The 18,213-nt window shown below is 43.9% G+C and overlaps 1 protein-coding gene across 2 annotated transcripts in view; it reads left to right on the forward strand.

Moving 5' to 3' along the window:
- Positions 1 to 4,261: 4,261 nt before the first annotated feature.
- FERMT2 (FERM domain containing kindlin 2) overlaps positions 4,262 to 18,213 on the forward strand; it is an 89,655-nt gene continuing 75,703 nt past the window's right edge. For both annotated transcript variants that reach the window (XM_087448518.1, XM_087448519.1), the window contains exons 1-2: positions 4,262 to 4,380; positions 4,707 to 4,872. In XM_087448518.1, coding sequence (XP_087304644.1) covers positions 4,716 to 4,872 — 157 coding nt within the window. In that variant the 5' untranslated portion in view covers positions 4,262 to 4,380; positions 4,707 to 4,715. The remainder of the gene's footprint in view (positions 4,381 to 4,706; positions 4,873 to 18,213) is intronic.

The raw sequence follows: 18,213 nt of genomic DNA on the forward strand, positions 1-18,213 counted from the left end.
CGCACCAGGGATCTGAACCTGCCAACCCCCGGCCACAAAAGCAGAGCGTGTGCATTTAACTGCCGAGCCACTGGGCTGGCCCCTGCATATCCTTTCTGGTGTTTTAAATAGAAGCCTCCCGCATTAGACAGACGGTCCTTAGGAACTTGTGACGTGTTATGCATCTGCATGTCTATCTCAGTGCCCTGCTCCGTGCTAAGCACACAGTGCTAATTAACCACCTTGTTTGTGTGAGCGTATGTGTGAACATTTCATGTTTTTGTCAGGGGTAGGACACTTCACAAGATGACACGATGTTTGAACTTAAATCAAAGGAAAAAAATTTTTTAAGTGTCACCCAGCATGGTTTTCTACAAAAGCTTTCTATAATCTAGAGCAGTAAATGCAAGCAGTGCATTTCCTTCCCCTTGAAGTAGAGATTTCATTGTTCTGTCAGAGCTGCTCTTTACCAGCCCCACTCCTGGTAAATCGTCCTTGTTTCTCAGTTTGCCAGTCCTTTTCTAGCTGTTTACAGTGACTGCCTACTTCTATCAAAAACGTGGCCCTGCAACCTTCCTTCCCATTCTTAGTCCACATCCTCTGCCCCTTGATTTCTACCCGATTAAACCCTCACCAGTATGCTCCATTTTTGGCAATCCCCAAGACAAAGAGAGAATTCTGCCTACTGGGTATTTGACAGGAATAATTCATTACATTTTATCTTGCTGGCCTCATATGGCATTTTTAAGCACATTTTTAACCACCCTAACACATTCACACTCACACAAGCCTTCTCTTATTTTCCCCTATGCCCCAACCTCGCTTTCTTTGAAACCCAGTGGTTATATTTTGTATTAACCTCTTAGAAATATAAAGCACAGTTTAAGTGGGCTCAGAGAAAAAGCTGAAGTCAACCTGCAGGTTACCAAGCCCGAGGGCTGCATTTGACGGCAGATCTGTGAGGTATCATTTGGTCTAAATCTAAGTCCAGTGCTTGGTACCTTATTTGGATATTGCTGCTTTCAATGCTTGAGCTGTTCTTCCAAACATTGGCGTTCTCGGCTACTTTTCAGGATGATGTAAGTACCATAAGTATTGCATTGTCTTAGAGGTTCTAGTGGGGGATTTCAGATAAGATTCCACATCTGAAAACCCTGGAAAATGTTAGGTGGAAGAAAACATTTCAGAAATGCACTTGAAGGTCTCATTTGATAAACCAGAAAAAAATGCCAGTTTCAGAGATTTGAGTCTGACTCCTCTTTAATCTTCAAAGCAAGCAACAGCTTGAAATACTCAAAATGAAGGCCTGAAAGGACCAGCTGCACCCATCCTAATCTAATTATTCCTCCAATGGTACTTAACAGAGGGTCACTGCCTTCCTGTGCTTTATTCTGCTCAAACATGAACTGATTTTCTAAAGCTAGTATGTCTCTTATAAAGCTATAATTAAGCTGTTTCAGATGTTAAGAAATAAAACTGTTATTTATGATATTAAAGCCCTCTCCTTCTGTCACTAAATGCACGGAACATTCCTAGAGGGGGCAGCAGTCAGAGTAGCAGGCACTGTGGTAGAAGGTTGTTCAGAAAGTAACTCACTGGAGAGTGCAAAATGAACTAGAATGTGGAAACTAAGTGTTAAAAGGGTTTCTGAGACATGACAGTTGGCTTCAACAAATTTGTCTGAAGGAAAGGGAATATTCGGAAAGGACATGGATATTTTTGGTTCTATAAAGGCATGTTTGAGAAGCCACAGTTACTCAGAGCTTATTGGAGCACTTGTGAAGGTCATTAGGTACAATTCTTACCCTCATTCCCAGCTCCATTTTAAATCTTCCTCCCCCCACCTCCTGCCTTTTGTTTTCTTGTTTTGTGCCATTTATAATGTACACATCTTATAGTTGATGCATCTTTATACATGGCCATAAATCTTTTTGGTATAAGGTGTGGAAATAAACAAACACGTAAAATTTAAAAGCCAGGATTTCTCCAATAATGAGGTTTATCCATGAGGCAGACCTCTTTCCTAGACATTTTTGTTGATTTGGTACCAGCATGTTTTCCATTTTCTTTGTGCCAAACTATTTGTGAATTTGTGGGCAATGCAAAGAATCTGAAGTCCCTGCTCTCACAGAACTCATGTTTCATTTGGGGATATTAAAAAACGCAAAAGGAAATCCCTGAAACCCTCTCAGGAGCCCAGAAACTGCTGCATCACCTGTGTCTCTCCTCGTCAAGAGTGGTGCAGAGACACTGAGATGCTGGATGCAGTCAAGGTGGTGAGGGACAAGTCCTGAATGCAAAGCGTTGGAGTTTGTAGAAAATGAAGCAGGGGGAAAAAAGTCCCATGATCTCAACATGCAGACAGCTTCTTAACATTTTGGTGTATTTCCTTCTAGTCTTTTTTCTCTGATTATTTAAGCATAGTTCAGCTTGTGATTTTACAGCTACATGTACAGTTTCGTACAGTTTTTTTACCCTAACAAGCAATTCCGTATTTTATTAAAAGCATTTTCCTATATATTTTCAACACCATAATTTACATAACCATTCCCTCCTCTCTAGACATTCATATTGCTTCCAAGTGAACTATTTGGAACCTCCAGGAATAGTAATAATTGGAAAGTGGAGACGACAGTCTCGAGGCATCAATTTCTCCATGATGACTAGCTGAAAATACTCTAGTGGTTTTCCCTATTTTTTCTGCCAAACCTCTGACATCTGACTAAATTTCGCTGCTTTCCTTTCACTTCTTTGCGGGCTCCACCCCTTACTGAGGCCTCTCTAACCTCGTTTCCCAATTGTGTTGATGAACGATGGGTTATTTGCCTGGTGGGCTCCTCTTCCAAGTGTTTGACACAGTTCATTAGGACTTGGATACTTTTAAAACTGGGGTCTTTTACGGGACCTGGGATAGCTTATTCCTGACTTAAATTTTTTGCGCCAAGCATGTGCCAGCGAGGCAGTTTCCCTAGCTAGCTGTTTCCGAATAGAGCCCCTCAGAGTGCAACAGTGAATGGGGACGTGGAAGTGAAGTGGGGAGCAGGAGGCCGGTACTCCATCACTAGTCAGTCTCGACAGGTAAAGTCCTTTAGTTCCTTCCTGTACCTGCTGGCACCGTTCCAGAGATATCGGAATTCCTTCTAGGTGTGGCTGAGGGTGGGGTAAAGGATGTACATCCATCTAAAAGCCTTAGCAGACTTTTCTAAGTTGCATATAAAAATACACAAATACGTACAGTATAAAGAGATAGGGAGGCTGGAGAAACAGTTTCTGAGTAAAACTCATTGCAATGAATTTTGTTTTCCTCAAACAACAGCATCGCAGGACGTTTGTGTGACTCGCTGGCTGGAGCTTCCGAATGGGTTAAGAACGCACGCAGACTCTTAGAAGTCCAGTAGGAGCTGCTGGTCGTGCCGGACATTGCTTGCAAAGCAGTTTTTGTGGTTCACTCCCTCTGGGCTTTCGCATTCTTTTGTGGGATGTTCACTGAGCTGGCTCGGGCATTTACTCTTTAAAGTTTTTACGCCCCGAACCCCTCTCTCCAGCTCCCGGCGTGCGGCACCTCTCACCGCCCGGAGACTTCTGGACTCGCTCCAGGTGTGGGGAGGGGGCGGGGGACTTGGTTCCCCGAAAACGACCTTGCCCTGGGAACTTCCTGTGGCCCTGTCTCACGGACAAGCCCCCTGCTCCGCCTGGGAGCGCACACACCCACCGCCCCGGGCCATCGCAAAGCCAGAGCCTCGAGCGCCCGGAAAGCACCCCGCCGCCCACCCACGCCCCCCTCCTCAGGTCCCGGCGCCGAGAGCCCGGATGTTGGATTCCATCCCTGCGCCCGGTCCTTCATTTCCATAAAAGGGCAGCGGCTCCACGGGCTCAGATTGCTGCTGCCGCCGCCTCCCCCCCTCCGCCTGCCCCCCTCCGCCTCCCCCGCACAGCTCGCGCCCCGCCCCGCCCCCGGCGCGGCCCCCACCCCCCCAGCCCCAAGCGCGGCGTCCACCCCCGGCCCCCGCCCCGAGCGCGGTACCCCACCCCAGAACCCCACCCTGAGCGCGGCCGCCCCGACCCCGTCGCCCGCCCTGAGGGCGGCGGCCCCCCGCCCCGAGCGCGGCCCCCCTCCGACCCCGCCCCGAGCGCGGCCCCCCCACCCCGCCCTGAGCGCGGCCGTGGGGGAGGGGTGTGGGGCCGGCCGGCCCTGGGCGCTCTCGGCGGCGGGGGAGGGAGCGCGAGCGCTGCCCGCGCCGGGCTGGACTGAGGGGCGGGGAGCAGGGGTGGAGCGCGGGCAGACAGCAGAGGGGCTGCGGCGGCCGGAGTCCATTAGTCGCTGCGGCTGAGGAGGCAGCGGACGCCGCCGGCCCCGCGCCTGTGCCGCGCGAGCCTCCGGCCGGGAGCGCGAGGAGCGCGGTGAGGGCCGGGCCGGCGGGCACCGAGGGAGCGTGGGGAGGCGGGTGCTGAGCCCGGGGCGGCGCTCTGGGCCGGCGCGGCCCTCGGGCGGCAGGTGAAGCCCGCCGCGGTCCGCTAGGCGGGGGCGCGGGCCGGGGTGCGGGCCGGGGCGCGGGCGCCCGCAGGGAAGGGGCGCGGGGCGCATGATTCCGTCCCGCCCGCCCCCGGATTCGGCGGAAACCCCGGCCCTCCGCTTTCTCCCCCCCCGCGCCGACTGCCACCTCGGTGGGATTTGCCGGCCTTCGAGGGAGTGACGCTTACGAGAGCCATTTCCTCCGTGCGCGCAGGAAGGAGCCATGGCCCTGGACGGGATCAGGATGCCAGATGGCTGCTATGCGGACGGGACGTGGGAACTGAGCGTGCATGTGACGGACCTGGACCGCGATGTCACCCTCAGAGTGACCGGGGAGGTGCACATCGGAGGGGTGATGCTCAAGTTAGTGGAGAGGCTCGGTGAGTAGCATCTCGGCCGGGTCCAAGTAACGACCTTCCAGATGGGGGGAGGGGAGACTTACGCTGGAGGAGGGGGATTTTGGAAATCTTGGTTGGCATCCTGCAAATACTATTTGAAAAAGGTAAGACTTTTCAGTAGTTAAGCAAATAGACCTTTTTCTCTTTGTATTTTGTTTTGTTAATCTCTGAAATATTCATAATGTGGTGATTGCAGCCTCCCATTTAATAAACTTAATTGCGTAGTTACTGGGGAAAACTCCTTAATTCTTCACGTTAAAGGAAATGAGAAGAAGGCACAAGAGAACGTTGAGGGGGGGATCTGTAGAGTATCTGAAAGTTGGTGACGTTTACTATTGAGGATGATGCAAAATCTATTTAAGAATAAACTGTACTGGAAAACGTGCAGCTTCTGGCGCCAATACGAAGGTTTTAGAGCTGTGATACTACGTGATGGAGTGTATTAAAATGTTCCAGTCATCCACTCTTAGAAGGGGTGGGGCAGTATTTGACTATCTCTAGTCTGCGCTTTGAGTAAGCTATTTCGAGCTTTCGATTTTATATTGACAAGCTAGTGAAAGAATTTTGTGTTAAAAAGCCGACATTATTAAACTAATTCGAGATTGACAGTATTTGCTTGCGTACAAATATATATTGGATTGATTTAAAACTGACTCAGTTTTACATAATAGGGTATCCAACAATATGAAGTGTAGAAATTTTGCAGTACATATTTTGTTTATGATGGTGAAACCATTTTCAGCTGAAAGAATCAATTGAAATCATTCAGTAGATGATTTTATCACAAGGTAAATGCTCGGAGGACCGTCTTGCTGAGCTTTAATGTGCCTTTGTATGTAATATAGTTCTGATAAGGCGATGTGTGTGGCATTGTCTTTTTAGGCTTTTTTGGGCATCTTAACACAGCATTCATTCTTTAAGCTATTCTGGAAAAGTAGAGGAGTAGTTACTTATCAGGAAATGTATTTCTTACCCAGGGATTGTTGTATACCTTCCATATACAGTTTCCAAAATGGTGCCTTGATGCAATTTGCAAAATAAGGCAGAATTCGTTTAGGTGGATCTTGTTTGTGTCTCTGCGGGAAGGTGAATAATTGAAGGGCCAAAAGAAACGCCTAATGAGATACCCTTCCGCTGAGGACTGCGTTATTTGACTCTCTGAGAGCCCAGGAAAGAGAGCCCCCCTGGGTAGCCCTTTGAAAATGAGATTTTGCTGTATTGTTTATACAATTAACTTGTTGTTAACATTGTTCTTAACTGATTTGATTAAATCACTCACTGTTTGCAAAATATTTGTGAATCTCTTTTGTCCAGCACTAGTGTGGGATTATTTAAGGAAGAAAATATCAAATAGAATTGTTGATATTTCATTTTCAAAGGAAACAACTTTTTGCATCAGAGATTGCTTTATATATGAAAAATGAACCTTATTAATATACTGGTTTTAATAATAGATGTTTCTGATTGTGAAAAAGGAGCTGTTGAAAGTGACCAAGACAACTTGTAGTTGGTGAAAGCCAGTCTTTATCTAATTAATAAGTAATGGCTTCTGTATTTATGTTGCATTGATTAGAAACTGTTTATTACAAAATCACAGGCATAAACAGAAATATAGAGAATTAACTATTTGCAGACAGATCTGATGTTAATTTTAAGTAACTATAATCTTCATCTTTTAATGTTGATGCATTTTTAATTTTTTATGCAGTGAAAAGAAGCCCAACAAGGTAGGAAGTGCTGTGTACCTGGAAACCTTGTGTCTTTCTTCAACTGAACCAGTACTGGTCTTGTATTTTGGCTTCCAAATAGAGAGTGCTTTTCAGCATAATTCTGACTTTCCTGTTTGGTAAAAGCAGAGCTAAACTGTTTTTTGCTCCTGATTTTAGGATTAGATACTTGGAATGGTAAGCTATTTTGTTACCTATTAGCGAATAAATAGAGGAGAAATTCAGGAAGGCAGCATTCAGAACTTACAAACCAGGCTAGTCAAATTAGAAAAGAATTTTAGGGGCCGGCCCTGGGCCTTAGTGGTTGGGTGCCCGTGCTCCGCTACTGGCGGCCTGGGTTCGGATCCCGGGCGCGCACCGACGCACCGCTTGTCCGGCCATGCTGAGGCGGCGTCCCACGTACAGCAACTAGAAGGATGTGCAACTACGACATACAACTATCTACTGGGGCTTTGGGGGGAGAAAGGGAAAAAAAGGAGGAGGATTGGCAATAGATGTTAGCTCAGGGCTGGTCTTCCTCAGCAAAAAGAGGAGGATTGGCATGGATGTTAGCTCAGGGCTCATCTTCCTCACAAAAAAAAAAAAGAAAAGCACTTCATAATTCTTCAGCGTTGCCTAAAACTGGCACGGCCTGCCTTCTGAAGCCGTACATTGTGTCACTGAAGGTATTAGAGGGCAGTGTGGATGGCTACTTATCAATAGCTTAAGTAGATCAAAGCAGCTTGCAGTGTCTAGATGAGAAGAGGTGTAGATCATGGTAGGGATGAGATGGCACAGGGTCTCATGTCTCAAGGTGTTGCAGAGCGGGGATGGACAGTTAGCTGAACCAGGCACCTGTGGCCTGGGAGCAGTTATGGGGCCACGGAACAGAAGGTATCACAGCCTTCTCCTACATCTTCAAACTCCGGATGCCTGTCTCATGCCCTTCTTATTCTTAGTGGCGTGTGTGTGAATACCAAAAGCTTTATGTTTTAAGGCTGTCTTCCCATGTAATCGGTGATAGCAGTTATTTTCCTGGGATTGATAGATTCTTTGATCCCTTTCCTCGACATTGTATTAAAATTTTCTGTGTATGTGCATACGTGGAATTTTCTGGGAAGAGGCCTCTTTGCTTTCATTAGATTCTCAAAGAGGTCTATGATCAAAAAAAGGTTATGACACAACTCTGGTTTGGTGCTTGAAGGTCAGCCTTATTGTGAAGGTAGACTGTTCGTCCCAGTTTAGGCACTTTGGTTAGGCAAGCCAAAAAAGTAAATAACGCTTCCTACTCTGTGTGAGCAACATCTTCGTATTTAGTTAGAATTTTATAAGAGAACTTTGCACTTTAGTTAAGGTCGTTAAACCATGATTCTTAGATTTATGGCTTTAAGTCAAAGATCTGAAAGGTCCCTTTTAAATCTTAGTATAAAACACATTTGTCATTCTGTACTAATCTTTTAAAAGAAAGAGTATATGCCAGGGAGAGGTGGGCTTTAGGAAATTATATCCTGACGTCACAGAAACTTTTTGCATCTGTGACTTAGTCTAGGCTGATGCTAGACAAATAATCTCAACATCGAACCCCTCAGTGTTTATACCTCATTCTGAAAATGAAAAATTATTTTCACCGTTTTATTTTTTGAAAATCTAGATCGAAAGCTTTAAATAGAATTTCTAAAATTTATTGCACTTTTTTTTAAAAAATTTCAAACCTGTATACTGTTTTTTATTTTAAAGAAAAGAGCTAAAATATAAAATGTCAGAGATAAGGATTATAGAAATACAACATTAGAGAATAAAATTAGAAAATAATTGTATTAAAAAATAAATTTTTAAGGAAGAGGCCCAATTTTATGGGATTCCCTGATGTTCCTGTGGAGATCTTTGAGAAGTATTAAAACTGTTCTGTTCAATAGGGTTCAGAGCTTAGTGCTGAGGATTCTCAATGCCAGAAAGATGCTTTGTTTCACTGTGTTGTTTTAGTATCACTTTATAAAAATTGTCTTTTTTTGTTGTTGTTGAGGAAGATTCGCCCTGCGCTAACATTTGTGCTGGTCGTCTTCTATTTTGTGTGTGAGTCACAGCATGGCCACCAATGAGTGGTGTAGGTCCGAGCCTAGGAACTGAACCTGGGCCGCCGAAGTGGAGTGTGCTGAACTTAACCACTAGGGCACAGGGTCAGCCCCTAAAATTGTCTTTTTTAAGCTTTGTACAATTAAATTTTTACCTTCCTGTAAAAATTCATATTAGTTGGAGAGTAAGGAATTTGTTGTAACATGGAACTCACTGAATGGAAGTGTCCAGTCAATAGCTATATGAGCTTGGAGGGAGAAAGACACTATGTGATTTCTGTTTCTTCTGGCTCTGATTCTATGAGTAGAAGAAGGTAGAAGTTGGGTTAGATCAGGGTAAATAATAATCCAGAGAAAAAAATGCAAGTTGGGGGACTCAGGAGTAACTAAAAAGAAATGTATGGGGTTGACTTAGATTTGAGGTATGTGTTTCTGAATATAGCCTTGAGAAAGAAGTCATCCTTGCTTTACAGTGTGTCATGTTCTTGCCATAATAATGAAATAGAGTGCACTTGTGTTTGAGTTGCATGTTAGGATCAAGTTAGGTTGTGAAGTTAGCGCGTGACCAAAAAAATAGGTTTTAGTTAAAATTACCCTTAAAAATCACTTAAAATGATCATAAAGTATGATATACATTCATTCCATCTCACGGAAGTGTAAAATAGCTAGTTTTTCCTTCAGAAACTTGAAAAATAAATTTCTTTAGTTGAGCACCAGATGAAGAAGTTGGCTTGTGTTAGGGGCTCTGTTACACAAAAACACTTTAAATACTGTGATCAGAGCTTGGCACAATGCACACAGGGAGAGAAGCACATGTAACTGGACAGCTTCCTTCTCATACTTTTGCTTAGCGCTCCTTGGGGAAGGTATGCTTATTTAGCGGAATGGTGTCTATGCTGTTGAAATCCTCGATTTTTTTCTCCCTGAGGGCTTATGGTGGAATTCATGGAAATACAATGTCTACATGATGCAACCTCACTGCATTCATAGTGAAATATATTAAGATTATAAAAAATTTTTTAAATCTTTTAGGAGGGGGAGAGAAACAGTTAGTAGTGAAACCCTATATATTAAAGTGAATTAGGGGCCACCCCGGTAGTGCAAGCAGTTAAGTGCACTTGATTCGCTGCAGCAGCCCGGGGTTTGCCAGTTCAGATCCCGGGCGAGCGCTGACGCACTGCTTGTCAAGCCATGCTGTGGCGGCGTCCCATATAAAGTGGAGGAAGATGGGCATAGATGTTAGCCCAGGGCCAGTCTTCCTCAGCAAAAAAAAAGAGGAGGATTGGTAGGTGTTAGCACAGGGCTGATCTTCCTCACAAAAAAAAAAGAGGGCCAGCCCCGTGGCTTAGCAGTTAAGTACACACACTCCGCTACTGGTGGCCCGGGTTTGGATCCTGGGCGTGCACTGAGGCACCACTTCTTGGGCCATGCTGAGGCCGCGTCCCACATACAGCAACTAGAAGGATGTGCAACTATGACATACAACTATCTACTGGGGCTTTGGGGAAAAAAAAAAAAGGAGGAGGATTGGTAATAGATGTTAGCTCAGAGCCCGTCTTCCTCAGCAAAAAAAGAGGAGGATTAGCATGGATGTTAGCTCAGGGCTGATCTTCCTCACAAAAAATAAATAAATAAAGTGAATTAGAACTTTAGTTAAATGTGTACTATCTGATAGCAAGTTTACTCAGTGTTTAGAATACTGTTAATGATCCATAGGAATTGGACATTGAATTTTATCTATTTCTTAGCAAATTTTAAGCTCCTTAAAAATAGAGGACAGTATGTAAATTTTACTAAAATTCTCATAGCACCTAATAAAGTATGAGCTATTCCTTGGATACATTATGTGTTGTTCGGTGCCATGTTTTATACCATTTTTTAAAAACCACCAAATACTCTTTGATTCCAGCTAGAGTTATTTATAGAAGCACTGAAAAGAATATATATGATTTTTTAATTCAGTTTCTTACAAAAGATCTTGTTGGAAATGTCTAATAGCTATTGAAGAAAACAAAAAATTTAAAGTTTTACCTTTTATCTTCTGTCAATTTTTGACATTTCAGACTTAATAAGTTCAAGAATAATAACAGTGAACACTGTATAATCTTCATCTAGATCACCAGTTAGCATTTTGTCATTTGATTTCTCTGTACACATGCTCACACACATTTTTTTTTATTGTGAAATTTTTGTTGTACATTATTATTTATCAGTCACCATATAAGTGCATCCCTCCACACCTTGTGCCCATCCCCCACCCCCCTAGCTCCTGGTAACCACCAAACAGTTCTCTCTGTCCGTGTGTTGGTTTATCTTCCACATATGAGTGAAATCATGGACTGTTTGTCTTTGTCTTTCTGGCTTATTTCACTTAACATAATACCCTCCAGGTCCCTCCATGTTGTTGCAAATGGGACAATTTTGTCTTTTTTTATGGCTGAGTAGTATTCCATGGTATATATATACCACATCTTCTTTATCCACTCATCAGTCGAGGGGCACTTGGGTTGCTTCCATGTCTTGGCTGTAGTGAATAATGCTGCAGTGAACATAGGGGTTCATAAGCCTCTTTGGATTGTTGATTTCAGGTTCATTGGGTAGATACCCAATAGTGGGATACCTGGATCACAAGGTATTTCTATTTTTAATTTTTTGAGGAATCTCCATACTGTTTTCCATAGAGGCCGCACCAGTTTACATTCCCACCAGCAGTGGATTAGGGTTCCCATTTCTCCACAGCCTCTCCAGCATTTGTTGCTTTTTGTCTTGGTGATTCTAGGCATTCTCACGGGTGTAAGATGATATCTTAGTGTGGTTTTGATTTGCATTTCCCTGATGATTAGTGATGTTGAGCATCTTTTCATGTGCCTATTGGCCATCTGTATATCTTCTTTGGAGAAGTCTTTGTTCATTTCCTCTGCCCATTTTTTGATTGGGTTGTTGGTCTTTTTTAATTCAGTTGTGTGAGTTCTTTATATATTATGGAGATTAATCCCTTGTCAGATATATGGTTTGCAAATATTTTTTCCCAGCTGGTGGGTTCCCTATTCATTTTGATCCTGGTTTCATTTGCCTTGTAGAAGCTCTTTAACCTGATGAAGTCCCACTTGTTTATTTTTTCTTTTGTTTCCCTTGTCTGAGTAGACATGGAATTCAAAAAGATCCCTTTATGGCTGATGACAAGTAGTGTACTACCTATATTTGCCTCCAGGATTTTTATAGTTTCAGGTCTCAGCTTCAGGTCTTTGATCCATTTTGAGTTAATGTTTGTGTATGGTGAAAGAAGATGGTTTACTTTCGTTCTTTTGCAAGTGGCTGTCTGGTTTTCCCAGTAGCATTTATTGGAGAGACTTTCCTTTCTCCACTATATGTCCTTAGCTCCTTTGTCAAAGATTAGCTGCCCATAGATAGGAAGTTTTATTTCGGGACTTTCAGTTCTGTTCCATTGATCTGTGTGTCTGTTTTTGTACCAGTACCATGCTGTTTTAATTACTATCACTTTGTCGTATGTTTTGAAGTCAGGGACTGTGATGCCTCCAGCCTTGTTCTTTTTCAGGATTGCTTTAGCTATATGGGGTCTTCTGTTGCCCCATATGAATGCTAGTATTCTTTGTTCTGTTTCTGTGAAGAATGTCCTTCAGATTCTGATTGGGATTGCATTGAATCTGTAGATTGCTTTAGGTAGTATGGACATTTTAACAATGTTTATTCTTCCAATCTAAGTGCATGAAGTATTTTTCCATTTCTTTATGTCATCATTGATTTCACTCAGTAATGTCTTATAGTTTTCATTGTATAGGTCTTTCACTTCCGTGGTTAAATTTACTCCTAGGTATTTTATTCTTATTTACTCCTAGGTATTTTATTCTTTTTGTTGCAATTGTAAATGGGATTGTCTTCTTGAGTTCTCTTTCCGTTAGTTCGTTGTTGGTATATAGAGATGCAACTGATTTCTGTAAGTTGATTTTGTACCCTGCCACTTGGCTGTAGTTGTTGATTATTTCTAATAGTTTTCCAATGGATTCTTTTTTTTTTTTTAATTTTTATTTATTTACTTATTTTCCCCCCAAAGCCCCAGTAGATAGTTGTATGTCATAGCTGCATATCCTTCTAGTTGCTGCATGTGGCACACGGCCTCAGCATGGCCGGAGAAGTGGTGCGTCGGTGCGTGCCCGGGATCCGAACTCAGGCCGCCAGCAGCGGAGCACGTGCACCCATCCGCTAAGCCACGGGGCCAGCCCTCCGATGGATTCTTTAGGGTTTTCTTTCTTTTTTTATTTTTTTGTGAGGAAGGTTCGCCCTGAGCTAACATCTGCCAATCCTCCTCTTTTTTTTGGCTGAGGAGGACTGGCCCTGGGCTAACATTCGTGCCCGTCTTCCTCTACTTTATACGGGACGCTGCCACAGCATGGCTTGACAAGCGATGCGTCGGTGCGTGCCCAGGGTTCCGAACCAGCGAACCTTGGGCTACTGCAGTGGAGCGTGCACACTTAACCGCTTGCGCCACCGGCCCGGCCCCTTTAGGGTTTTCTACATATAGGATCATGTCATCTGCAGACAGCGAGAGTTGCACTTCTTCGTTGCCTATTTGGATTCCTTTTATTCCTTTTTTTTGCCTAATTGCTCTGGCCAGAACCTCCAGTACTGTGTTCAATAAGAGTGGTGAGAGTGGGCACCCTTGTCTTGTCCCTGTTGTCAGAGGGCTGGCTTTCAGTTTTTCCCCATTGAGTATGATGTTGGCTGTGGGTTTGTCATATATGGTCTTTATTATGTTGAGGTACTTTCCTTCTAGACCCATTTTGTTGAGAGTTTTTATCATAAATGGATGTTGGATCTTGTCAAAAGCCTTCTCTGCATCTATTGAGATGATCATGTGGTTTTTATTCCTCGTTTTGTTAATGTGGTATATCACATTGATTGATTTGGTGATGTTGAACCATCCCTGTGTCCCTGGTATAAATCCCACTTGATCATGGTATATGATCTTTTTAATGTATTGCTGTATTCGGTTTGCCAGTATTTTGTTGAGGATTTTTGCATCTATGTTCATCCAGGGATATTGGTCTGTAGTTTTCCTTCTTAGTATTGTCTTTGTCTGGCTTTGGTATCAGGGTGATGTTGCCCTCGTAGAATGTGTTGGGAAGGGTTCCATCTTCCTCTATTTTTTGGAATAGTTTGAGAAGGATGGGTATTAAGTCTTCTTTGAATGTTTGGTAAAATTCTCCAGAGAAGCCATCTGGTCCAGGACTTTTATTTTTTGGGAGGTTTTTGATTACTATTTCAATCTCTCTACTTGTGATTGGTCCATTCAGTTTCTCTATTTCTTCTTGATTCAGTTTTGGGAGGTTGTATGAGTCTAGGAATTTATCCATTTCTTTAGATTGTCCAATTTGTTAGCATATAGTTTTTCATAGTATTCTCCTATAATCTTTTGTTTTTCTGTGTTATCTGTTGTAATTTCTCCTTTTTTATTTCTAATTTTATTTATTTGAGCCTTCTCTCTTTTTTTCTCGGTGAGTCTGGCTAAGGGTTTGTCAATTTTGTTTATCTTCTCCAAGAACCAGCTCTTTGTTTCATTGATCCTTTCTACTGTTTTTTTAATTTCAATTTCATTTATTTCTGCTTTGATTTTTATTATTTCCCTCCTTCTGCTGACTTTAGGCTTTGTTCTTCTTTTTCTAATTCTGTTAGGCGTAGTTTGAGGTTGCTTATTTGGGCTTTTTCTTGTTTGTTAAGGTGAGCCCATATTGCTATGAGTTTCCATCTCAGGACTGCTTTTGCTGCATCCCATATGAGTTGGTACGGTGTATTTTCATTTTTATTCATCTCCAGATATGCTTTGATTTCTCCTTAATTTCATCAATGATCTGTTGGTTGTTTAGTAGCATGTTGTTGAGTCTCCACAGCTTTGTCACTTTCCCAGTTTTTTCCTTGTAGTTGATTTCTAACTTCATGGCGTTACGGTCTGAAAAGATGCTTGTTATGATTTCAATCTTCTTAAATTTATATAAGCATGCCTTGTTTCCCAACATATGACCATATGTTGAGAATGTTCCATGGGCGCTTGAGAAGAATGTATAATCTGCTGTGTTTGGATGGAGTGCTCTGTATATGTCTATTAAGTCCATCTCATCTAGTTTTTCATCTAGGTCCATTATTTCCTTATTTATTTTCCATCTGGATGATCTGTCCATTGATGAGAGTGGGGTGTTAAGATCCCCTACTTTAATATCTCCTTTTAGGTTTGTTAATAGTTGCTTTATACCTTGGTGCTCCTGTATTGGGTGCATGTATACTTAAAAGTGATATGTCTTGGTGGAGTGTCCCTTTTATTATATATTGCCCCACTTTGTCTCTCATTACCTGTTTTATCTTGAAGTCAACTTTATCTGATATTCGTATCGCAACACCTGCTTTCTTTCGTTGGCCATTAGCTTGGAGTATATTCTTCCATCCTTTCACTGAGCCTGTGTTTGTCTTTAGAGCTGAGATGTGTTTCCTGGAGGCAGCATATTGTTGGGTCTTGTTTTTTAATCCATCCCATCACTGTGTCTTTTGATTGGAGAGTTCAGTCTATTTGCATTTAGGGTAATTATTGATATAGGAGGGCTTATTGTTGCTATTTGGTCGTTCATTTTCTGGTTCTTTTGCATTTCTTTTGTTTCTCATCCCGTGTGTTTCGCACTAGCAATTTAGTTTGGTAGTTCTGTATGGTGGTTCTCTTAGTTTTCTCTGTCTTTATCGTGTGTGATTCTGTTCTGATTATTTGGTTAGTGGTTACCATGAGGTTTATATAAAAAATCTTGTGGATGTGATAGTCCATTTTTTGATGGCCTCTTATTCCCTTAGAGTAAGTCGATTCGATCCCTTTCCACTTCCCCTTCTAAGTTATCGTTGTCACATCTTATTCCTTCTTGTGTTGTGAGTTCGCGTTTAACATGATGAGGTTATATTTATGCTTGGTGCTTACTTTCCCTTGATCTTTGGTTTTATATTTAAGTGTTTGCTAATCTATTTTGATAGAGGACTGCAATTTTTCTGGTTCTGTCGACCTATTTTCCTCCTTGTTCAAAACTTTGAATTGCTTTCTCTTTTTTCCCTCAGGGATGAGGGCATTCTTGAGCACTTCTTGTAGTGGGGGTCTTGTGGCAATGAACTCCCTTAGCTTTTGTTTATCTGGGATATTTATTAGTTCTCCATCATATCTGAAGGATATTTTTGCTGGATAGAGTATTCTTGGCTGAAAGTTTTTGTCCTTCAGAATTTTGAATATATCGTTCCACTCTCTCCTAGCATGTAAAGTTTCTTTCGAGAAATCGGCTGAGAGCCTGATAGGAAATCCTTTGTTTGTTATTTTGTTTAGCTGCCCTTAATATTTTTTTTTTTGTCATTGGCTTTTGCCAGCTTTACTACTATATGCCTTGGAGAGGATGTTTTCGTGTTGATATGTTTAGGAGATCTGTTTATTTCATTCACTGGTATTTCCAGCTCCTTCCCCAGGTTTGGGAAGTTCTCAGATGTTATTTATTTGTTCTTTTTGTGAGGACGATCGGCCGTGAGCTAACATCTGCCAATCCTCTTTTTGCTGAGGAAGACTGGCCCTGGGCTAACATCCATGTCCATCTTCCTCCACTTTATATGGGACGCCGCCACAGCATGGCTTCCCAAGCGGTGCATCGGTGCACACCCGGGATCCGAACTGGTGAACCCCGGGCCGCCGCAGTGGAGCGCGTGCACTTAACCGCTTGCACCACCGGGCCGGCCCCTCAGATATTATTTTTTTGAACAAGTTCTCTGCTCCTTTTTCTGTCTTCTCCTTCTGGAATACCTATAATCCTTATGTTGGTTTTCCTAATTGAGTCGGATATTTCTCAGAGAGTTTCTTCATTTCTTTTTAGTCTTAGTTCTCTTTCCTCCTCCATCTGGAGCATTTCTGCATTGCTGTCCTCAATATTGCTAATTCTTTCCTCCATATTGTCAGCTGTGATGCTTATGGCTTCCATATTTATCTTTATCTCCTCTATTGTGTTTTTCATCTCTAAGATTTCTGATTGGTTTTTTTTTTTTTACAGTTTCAATCTCTTTTGTGAAGAAACTCCTGATTTCATTGAATTGTCTGTCTGTGTTTTCTTGTATTTCATTAAGCTTTTTTATGATGGCTATTTTGAATTCTCTGTTGTTAAGGTTATACATTTCTGTGCTTTCCGGGTTGACTTCTGGGTGCTTGTCATTTTCCTTTTGGTCTGGAGATTTAATATATCTTTGCATGGTGCCTGTCGGTGTTGGCTTACTTTTCCTCATAGGTAAAATACATGGTCACAGTTTTCTCTTGCTGCCACTGGGTGGGGGTCAAGGGCTGTGTAGGGGTCAAGGGCTGTGTATTCTGGCCCGCCTCAATCTTCAGGCACTCTCGTCAGCCCCTGGCTGATCTGATGCATGGCTGAGTGAAGGCTGCTGGGGGTGAAGTGTGGGAACAACTGGAGCTGGAGCATGGGAACAGCTGAGACTGGAGCGCAGCTATGCTGAAGTAGCTGGGGCTCGTGTGTGGGTGGGTTGAAGCAGCTGCAAGTGAAGTGCCGCTGGTCCAAAGAAGCAGGGGCTGGAGCACCGCTGGGCCGAAGAAGGTGGAACTGGAGTGCGCTGGGCTGAAGAAGGAAGAGCTGGAGCTCCACTGGGCCAAAGAAGCTGCAACTGATGTGCGCTGGGCCAAAGAAGCTGGAACTGGAGCGCGCTGGGCTGAAGAAGGAAGAGCTGGAGCGCTGCTGGGCCGAAGAAGGAAGAGCTGGAGCGCCACTGGGCCAAAGAAGCTGCAACTGGTGTGCGCTGGGCCAAAGAAGCTGGAACTGGAGCGTGCTGGGCCGAAAAAGGAAGAGCTGGAGCACCGCTGGGCCAAAGAAGGAAGAGCGGGAGCGCCGCTGGGCTGGAGAAGCTGGAACTGGTGTGCACTGGGCCAAAGAAGCTGGAACTGGAGTGCACTTGGCCAAAGAAGGAGGAGCTGGAGTGCGCTGGGGCAAAGGAGGAGGAGCTGGAGCGCCTCTGGGCCAAAGAAGCTGGAACTGGAGTGCAGTGGGCCAAAGTTGCTGGTGCCAAGTCAGCTGGAGCCTGAGCACAGGCCATGCCCAAGCCGCTGGAGCCAGGGGTGGTGGGGGCGGTCCAGCCAAAGGAGCTGGGGCTGTGGCTTGGTCCATCCAGAGCAGCTGGGGCTGTGGTGTGGTGGGGCCTGACCTGCTGCTGCCTCTGGTGCGGGGGCACAGGCTCGCCTCTCTGCTGGTCGGGCCCAGGCACCTGGGGGCCACTGACTGAGGGGATGGGGTGCAGTCACATTGCCCCTGCTGGTGGAGCCCGGGTGTCTGGGTGCTGCTGCCTCTGGAGATGGGGCTGAGCTGAAGCGCCATTGTGCTGAAGCACCAGTCGGGCAGGCCGGGTGGGGGAGGGGAGTTTACTTTCGCCTCTCCCATCTCAGAGGTTTCTTGCTTTGCTGTCCTCTCTGCTAGCCTGAGGGGCTAGCTTGTTGAAACTACCCTCACGACAGTTCCGCTCCCTCC

The sequence above is a fragment of the Ceratotherium simum genome, chromosome 24, assembly GCF_057802395.1.
Source record: "Ceratotherium simum simum isolate JZ-2026a chromosome 24, ASM5780239v1, whole genome shotgun sequence".
NCBI lineage: Eukaryota > Metazoa > Chordata > Mammalia > Perissodactyla > Rhinocerotidae > Ceratotherium > Ceratotherium simum.